Genomic DNA, 8255 nt, shown 5'->3' with positions numbered 1-8255 from the left:
TTCACAGCTTTACAAACCCAGAACGTGGAATCCCAGGCAGAACTGAGAACAGAACGCCAGAAAGGGTGAGCTCAGGGTCCCTGAAACATGAAGACAACGAGGTGGGGGCCACTGAGAAAGCAGCTGTGGCAGAGAGATGATCAATGGCAGCTAAGAGAACAGGCGGCAAAAGGAATTGTCTGGGTTCCCTAAATTGCAGAGCAAAACAGCTTAGTTTATACACCATTTGTGGCAGTTCCTGGCTAAACAATTTTTATTTTAATGGCTATGTGTGTTCTTCTAGCAAACTTCTGTTTATTTTTTTTTTAAATATATTTTATTGATTTTTTACAGAGAGGAAGGGAGAGAGATAGAGAGTTAGAAACATCGATCAGCTGCCTCCTGCACATCTCCCACTGGGGATGTGCCCACAACCCAGGTACATGCCCTTGACCGGAATCGAACCTGGGACCCTTCAGTCCGCAGGCCGACGCTCTATCCACTGAGCCAAACCGGTTTCGGAGCAAACTTCTGTTTATGACCAATGAATCTTGCTTTCCATACTTGACAATGAGAACTAATATAGTGGGTAAGAGCATAGACTTGGAGCCAGACCACCTGGGTCATGTTACTGTGTGTCCTAGGGCAAGTTCCACCACCACCTCTGTCCTGCAGTTTCCTCATCTGTAACATGGGATAATAACAGTACCTACTTTGTAGTATTGTCATGAGGATTAAATTAATTACTGCATGGAAAGTGCTTAAAACAGAGGCTGGCACTTAACAATCACAATATAGGTACGGTATTAGCAAATATGATTACAATTTCCTTTTTAAGAAAGTTTAAAAATGAATCAATGTAAAGAAAAGTATTTGGTGAATGATAGTACAGATGGTTTGTGGACATGGCAGAAGTTGAGAGGTAACACAAAAATGTCTGAATTTGGTAAAGATTTTCAAACTGTGCTCTCCAGAGCCCCAGGATAGTCCACATCTGCTTTACAGATGGGGCTTCAAGATGCATGGACAGTGTTCTGTGATTAAAAACAAAGTTTGTAAACTATACAGCTAAGAGTTTAGAAAAAAGAAAAGCCAATGGGGATGGTGATTCTTAAGGGTCGAAACACAGTAGAGCAGCAGTTCTCAACCTGTGGGTCGCGACCCCTTTGGCGGTCGAATGACCCTTTCACAGGGGTCGCCTAAGACCATCCTGCATATCAGATATTTACATTACGATTCATAACAGTGGCAACATTACAGTTATGAAGTAGCAACGAAAATAATTTTATGGTTGGGTCACAACATGAGGAACTGTATTTAAAGGGCCAGAAGGTTGAGAACCACTGCAGCAGAGGATGGTGAGCAGTTTAGCCATAAAAGGGTTAAATCCAGCCTTACTTCCAGCAGGAAGGTGAGTGGAGGTCAGGGGTTGGCTGTGGGCAGAGTCCAAGAGGAGTTCATACAATGAGGCGGACATGGAAAGACAGCCTGGACCCCAGGATGAAAAGAATTGGTTCCCCAAGAAACAAGGGGAGCTGGAAAGCAACCAGAGAGGTTAGGCAAGAAAGAGCAGGGTCCAAGGGCTGGGGCTAGCGGCACAGCCAGCAGCCTTCAGGGAGAACCAGGCAAGGCCTGGGAATGGGAGCAGAGCCAGGCACATCTCGGCCCAGGCCCAGGCCAGCTAAATGCGAAACCACCCATCTGGTTCCCCGCAGGCAGCGTCAAGGGCAAAGTCTGTACTCTGGCAGCCCACGTGTCCTAAGAGCAGTTTTGTCAGGGATGAGCAAGCCTGACGCAGTCCAGTGCGGGTCGGGGTGGGCAGCAAAGCAGATAGATGAGTGGGGAGGACCAGAATCCCTGGCCCCACACACACCCTTGGATATCGGCCATCTCTGTGAGACGGGAGCTTGACTGGGGCTGCCTCCAGGACCCCGTTTGGTTTCAGAATCACAGCCACTGCTCCTTTAACTTACCAGGTGCCAGGCCCTGTGCTAAGCACTTATTAGATTAATTTAGAATCTTCCTCTTGTGAGTAAAGAAATTGATTCAAGACAGATTACTTTTTTAAAGGGGGGACGCATTGGGAGGATGTAGGAGCATCCCTTGACCCCCAGGTCCGGAGGTGGCTGTCCACACTGGGTTCCACGGGCCACAGTGAGGGGAGGGAGACAAGGCACAAAGAGCGATATGACTGTGTGGTCCTTCACTGTGATCCTGAGGAGGATGGGGCCCTCAGGAGGTGTGTGGATTTAAATCCAGTTTTGTTTGGCTCCAAAGCCCAAGAGCTGGCTCTCGAAGGGGAGGGCAGGGGCAGAGGGACTGTGTTCACCACGCCCATGGGACCTGGGGACACGGACAAAACAGAGTTCCATATGAATAGAAAAACTTTACTTTGCCAAGGGAGCGTCACAGCAATCCCTGCACACCCCGTACCCTTGTTCTCGGACTAGGCAAGCAGGGCTCCCCCATCCCCTGGAGGAGGATGGCATCAGCTGGGAGGATGGTGGACCTGAGACTGAGGCGGAGGCCTTGCTCAGAGGTGGGCGGGGGGCTGGGATGGCTGCGACGGTTCCTTTCGTCCCTTGCCAGCAATGGGCCGGCCTCGCTCCTCCCAGATGGTGAGGCCGTCGCAGGTGCAGATCTGCTTGGGGTTCTGGAAAAGGCCAGCGGAGCGTGCAATGATGCCACAGGCCAACCTGCAGAAGAATGTGTGGTCAAGAGTGGGCACTTGTCTGGGCCGCTTGTGGGGTCCCCATGCTCGGCTGGCAGAGCACAGCCTCCTGCCGGGGGCGGCATTACCCACCTCTCTCCTGAGTTCCCCGTGATCTTGGATAAGGGATGGCCGCCCCGGCCCAGGTCGTCTTCTCCCTCATCAATGACCAGGCTTCGGCCAATCACATCCCATACCTTTGAGGGGAGACAACAAATGGCCTCAGACAGTGTACCCACCTGTGAGGAAAGGTCCCCACTTTCTTTTCCAGCTTACCTTCAGCTGCTCATCCTCTATCCTGAAGATGGCTTGGCCATTAGCATCAGCGTGGACGTTCCCCAGGTCTCCCCGGTGCTGCAACGAGACCCAGGGGGAAAGAGCACGTGGAGCACAGCTGCTAGGTTCTGGCTTCTCCCCAAAAGTACCAGAGTCCCCCTGTGGGTACAGCCGGGTAGGATAAAGAGATGGCCCAGGACACAAGGAAGCCAACTGCATGCTCCCTCCCTGGAACCGAAATCCTGGGCAGGATGAGAGCACCCTGAAAACAGCCAGTGACCCCTTCCTGGGAAGCCATGACCACTGGACCAGGCTGTTTCTCCTACGAGGCCGTTGCCAGCCTTGCCTCCTGGCCTCAGAAGCTAACCCAGTTCCTACTTCTTCCCAAGCCCAGTTCTCCAGCCTCCTGATGACTCTGAGCCCTTGACAATCTGCAGTTCCTCTGGGCTTAAGCTGGCCACGCTTGGCTTCTTGACCCTTAGAGGCAGCCAGCATCCTTTCCCTGATGGCCAGCCTCCGAGAACAGAGAGAAGAAACACAGGGGCCAAGGCCTGTCCAGGCTCTCCCCAGAAGCTGGCTCTGCCCTGGAAGGTAACAAAAATGTAACACATCCACTGAGCATCTCCTAGATCAGACACCCTCTGCCAGGCATGGGGGGTGCATGTGCAGTCGCCACCCTCAAGGGTTCGCAGCTCAGTGGGAGCCAGATGTGGGACAGAGGAGTGATTATGACACACAGGGTTAGTACAACAGTGTATATTCTAGTGACAAGACCTACTGATGAGTCACAGAGACTCACATCTGTGCAAATAAACTGTCCCCAGCCTGACACTTGGGCAGAAGCAAGTGCCTATGCCTGTGTGGGACGCAAAGCATGTCACTGTATGACGGGTTTGACAAGCAGCAAGAAGAGCCACTTCTCTTTATCTTCTTTCCCAGAGAGACATCTGCTGCTTACATCTGGCTCTTTTGTTGCGTCCTGTGTTGGGGCTTTTATGGTAGAAAGATATGGAGGGAGAGGCAATGACACAGAGCCTTGGGGAGCGTTTTCAGGACTTGGCGGAGCGAGCAGTAGCAGGAGTGCAGCTCAGAGGTGCACCCCAGTAGAGGGTCAGGAGAGGCAGCCTTTCCAATGCCTCCTCGACACAGTGGGTGGAACTCAAACGTCACACCAAGCAGCCCAGCAGGGCCTGTACCCTCAGGCACTGGGGAGCCAAGAAGGGCTTCAGGCTGGGGCATGACATGGTGACCCCATGCTCTGGAGCAATCCCTCCAGTACAGAAGCACTAAGTGTTTGAAGAGAAAGGACTGGAGGGGGACAAGGAGAGAAGGGGAGGAAGCTGAGACCACTTAGGAGACATGAAACAGGACAACCAGGCGTGGATGTAAATTCCCACGTTGAACTCTTTTCCATCTGGCCAAAACCAGATGTTGAAATCCAAAAGGAACCTGCCAGTTGTCATGGTCACCTTGGCCATGCAGCTTTCGCTCAAGTCCTCCTCTGTCTACATCAAGGGCTTGGGCACAACAGAGCAACTGGCTCCAGCTCCTTCTGATTCTCGGCCCTGAGAGGGGCCTGGACCAGGGCCTGAGTCACGGGGTGGCTTCTTGCTCTTCAAAAACCTTCACTTCGCCCTGACCGGTTTGGCTCAGTGGATAGAGCGTCGGCCTGCGGACTGAAGGGTCCCAGGTTCCATTCCAGCCAAGGGCATGTACCTTGGTTGCGGGCACATCCCCAGTAGGAGGTGTGCAAGAGGCAGCTGATCGATGTTTCTCTCTCATCGATGTTTCTAACTCTCTATCCCTCTCTCTTCCTCTCTGTGAAAAATCAATAAAAAATAAAAATTAAAAAAACCTTCACTTCATGAGAGACTCGGGCTGTCAGTTCCCAGATGCTTCTAGCAGTTTCATGTCTCGAGGGCTCTGCCTGTGGTGTTTCCTCTGCTGAGCCTGCCATTCCCACTCCTGCTTGTCAAACCTGCCTGATTCCTGTTCAGCCTCGTTCAAGGCTCAGTGAGGAAGACAGCCTGTAAGGTGCACCTCCCCTGTATTCACACCCTGCGCGCTCCCCTGAGGGTGGGCTGCGCCTGGTGTCACTTTCAAGATCAGGTTACTTTTTTTTTTCTTTCAGTTTCACTTTTTTCTTTTGTTTAAACAAATGTGCGCCACGATGGTTCAACAAGTAAGGCAAATGACATGAATATGAAAGCTGCAGTTTGTAATATACCACATCTAGAACCCAGAGATGGCGAATTAGACTAAAGCGGTAGTCATTCTAATTAAACAATCAGGATGACTTGGTTTGCAGCATGGAAACTGTCGACATAGGTTTCTTTTCTCTTAGTGATCAGAGGTCCCACATTATCTCCAGTCTTTTCACTGTGTTTTGTGTGAGCTCCATCGCAGAATGGGAACTTTTTAGACCTCCAACAACAGGTGACAAAAAGAAGTATGGCTTCGGTTTCGGATGCCCCTCTCACTCCCTTCCTCCAGGGAAACCAGCTGCTGTGCTGTGAACTGCCCTGGGGCGAGGCCCGCGTGGCACACATGTCTGGCCAGCAGCCATGGAGGCCCCCAGGCCTGCCAACAGCCACCTGAGCCAGTGGAAGGGACCCTCCCACCTTGAGCATGGAGATGGCTGCAGCCCCGGCCAGCACCTTGGCTGCAGCCTGAGAGACCCTAAACTGCACCCAGAGAACATGAGATGATAAATGCTTGTGGTTTTAAACCCCTCAGTTTGGAGTAATTTAATTCACAGCGATATAGAACTGATACACGAAACACAAGCATGCCCCAGGGCAACGGACATGACAGAAAGGCTTCTCAAACTCTGGGAGTGGGGGTACGGGGGGCGGGGGAGTAAAAACTTTTTACCATGAGAAATGTGACAGCTGTCAAAAGTAAAAAAAAAAAAATCAGTTACATGAATTATAAACACACACCATGTTTTCATTTGTGTTGTGGCAGAAGGTCCTGGGGGTGGGGTGTGAAGAGGAGTGCTCAGCTCCCAGGACCAGGACCCGGACCCAGAGCTTGCCTGGTACTGAAACCCGCATGGGGGAACACACAACGCAGGAAGTGAAGTGGGTGGCATTAGGTGTGTGAGGACAGGGCATTAGGAAACATTAAATCACTTGTTTGACATCCAGGACAAAGTTTCCATTCGGTGTTCACAGGCCTTTTACACCTCTCTAACATTTGCTAATCACTTGAACAAAGATAAAGGGACCTCAGTCCCTGGCAGGACACAGAACTCGGTTTAAGCCTGAACTGATTTATTTCTACAACGATCCTCCTATTAAGGCTGGAAGGAAGTACTGGTTTTTCATTCTCTGTGGCAATTATCAAGTGTCTCGTTAAAAAATCAATCTACCTTCATTATGTCTTGCTTTGATTCAAAATAATGGTGAAGGGCCAGGGTGTAGATGAAACAGGACTGGCCATGAGGTGGTGACTGCTGAAGCTGGGAAAAGAGACCTGCCGGTTCAGGACAGCAGTTTCTCTACTTTATTTATTTATTTTTTAAATATATTTTATTGATTTTTTACAGAGAGGAGAGGAGAGAAATAGAGAGTTAGAAACATTGATGAGAGAGAACCATCGATCAGCTGCCTTCTCACACCCCCTACTGGGGATGTGCCTGCAACCAAGGTACATGCCCTTGACCGGAATCGAACCTGGGACCCTTCAGTCCGCAGGCCGACACTCTATCCACCGAGCCAAACCTGCTAGGGCGAGTTTCTCTACTTTAGAATATGTTTGAAACTCTGTGACAGACTAAAGCACTAAAAATAACCAAATTTACCTAAAGAAAAACAATGAGTTAACTTAAATCAAAACATTGAGTAACTAACGGAACAAGCAGTACTCAAATAGGGCAAACATCATTAAGGCAACACGTGACTCACTATCGCTGAGAAAAACACTTCTCTGGTGAAAAATGAAACTCTGGGACCAGGAGTTGGAGCACTGGGGAATGGCCTGTCCAGTTTAGGTAAAACCTTCCACTTCTACACCGTCACTTCCCCAGGAAGCTTTCTCACTGCCCATACCCTTAGGGCTGCATCAGGGGCTTGCTCTGGGCTCCCAGGGGCCTCCAGCAGGATTCTCACTGTGCTGCAACCAGAGCACTCAGTGGTCGCCCCTCCATTGACAGAAAGTGTCACAAATGCTCCTAACTGGAATGAGGTGAAGGGAAAAGACCCCAAAAAGGCATCTCACTCAAAGGCCCCACGGGCTGCTTGCCTGTCTCTGGGGACCTTGGGCTCTGTCTCAGCCTAAGCCTCACAGAGCTGGACACTTACCCGGTCAGAGTCCCGAGGGCCCCCATGAGATGTTCCATCAGGGTTAAAGTGGTCCCCACAGCTGAGAAGAAAAGGTAGCAGGTAGCCAGTGAAACAGCAGCTCACAGGCCAGACGATCCATCCTCTTACTTTAACTACATTTGTTTCTGTCTTTCCTTCATTCATTCATGCATGCATACATTCATTCAACAAACAGGCTCACTTTATGCCAAGCTTTGGGTTGAGGGTACTAAGAAGAATCGAACATTGGTCCTGCCCTCAATAAGCTTCTAAGGGAGACACAAATGAGTAAACTACTAATAGTATGACAAACACCATGACACAGGGAGTCACCGTGTCCAGGAGTCACCTTCCATCTTAGAGACAGTAAGGTAGCTATGAGCAGGACCATCAAGGTGAGATTTTGGTTCAAAACCCCACTCTACTATTTACATGCTCAGGGGCCTTTGACAAATCATTTAACCTCTTTGAGCCTCAGTTTCCTTATCTGTAGAATGGGCCTGTGTGTATATGCTTTACAGAGTACGTATGAGAACAAAGTATGAAAGTGTGTGTAAAGGGCTGAATATAGTCCCCTGCACATAGTGAGTACACAACTGGGGGGGATGAGGATGCCGCAAGGGAGGTTACAGACAACTTACCTGTTGCAGTTCCTTGTGAGGTCCCCGAACTGATGGACATGGAGTCCGTGTGGCCCAGGCTCCAGGCCATCAATGGTTCCCTCAATGAGGCAGCGCTCAGGGGTCAGCTGTAGGAAGCGCACCACCCCCTGCACAGGGCCAGGGCCTCCTAGAATGGCCACTGCTGCCCCCAGATTCTCTGCAAGGTATTAGACACCTGGGTTGGTTTGCCACCTCACCCAGACCCACCTCTTCATCAGCTGGGCAAGGGCCTGGAGAGAGCCCCACATAACCTTCACACCTTCTCCAAAGTCTCTCCAACCCAAAGCCACAAAATCCTATGGTTAGATTTATACCAGTCCCTGG

General features: G+C 50.5%; 1 protein-coding gene across 1 annotated transcript; it reads right to left on the bottom strand.

Annotated features, from left to right (window-relative positions):
- Positions 1-2345: 2345 nt before the first annotated feature.
- LOC102419824 (copper chaperone for superoxide dismutase-like) lies at positions 2346-8088 on the bottom strand (the record flags this gene model as incomplete). The annotated part of the gene is made up of 5 exons (XM_006109152.3): positions 2346-2675; positions 2783-2886; positions 2966-3043; positions 7270-7330; positions 7911-8088. Coding segments are annotated over 5 exons (584 nt in total), but the record flags the coding sequence as incomplete, so codon positions are not given.
- Positions 8089-8255: the final 167 nt, after the last annotated feature.

This window comes from Myotis lucifugus, unplaced genomic scaffold (genome assembly GCF_000147115.1).
Source record: "Myotis lucifugus unplaced genomic scaffold, Myoluc2.0 scaffold_6458, whole genome shotgun sequence".
NCBI lineage: Eukaryota > Metazoa > Chordata > Mammalia > Chiroptera > Vespertilionidae > Myotis > Myotis lucifugus.
Note: the sequence above shows the minus strand (reverse complement) of the source record. Positions and strands in the feature narration are given on the sequence as shown.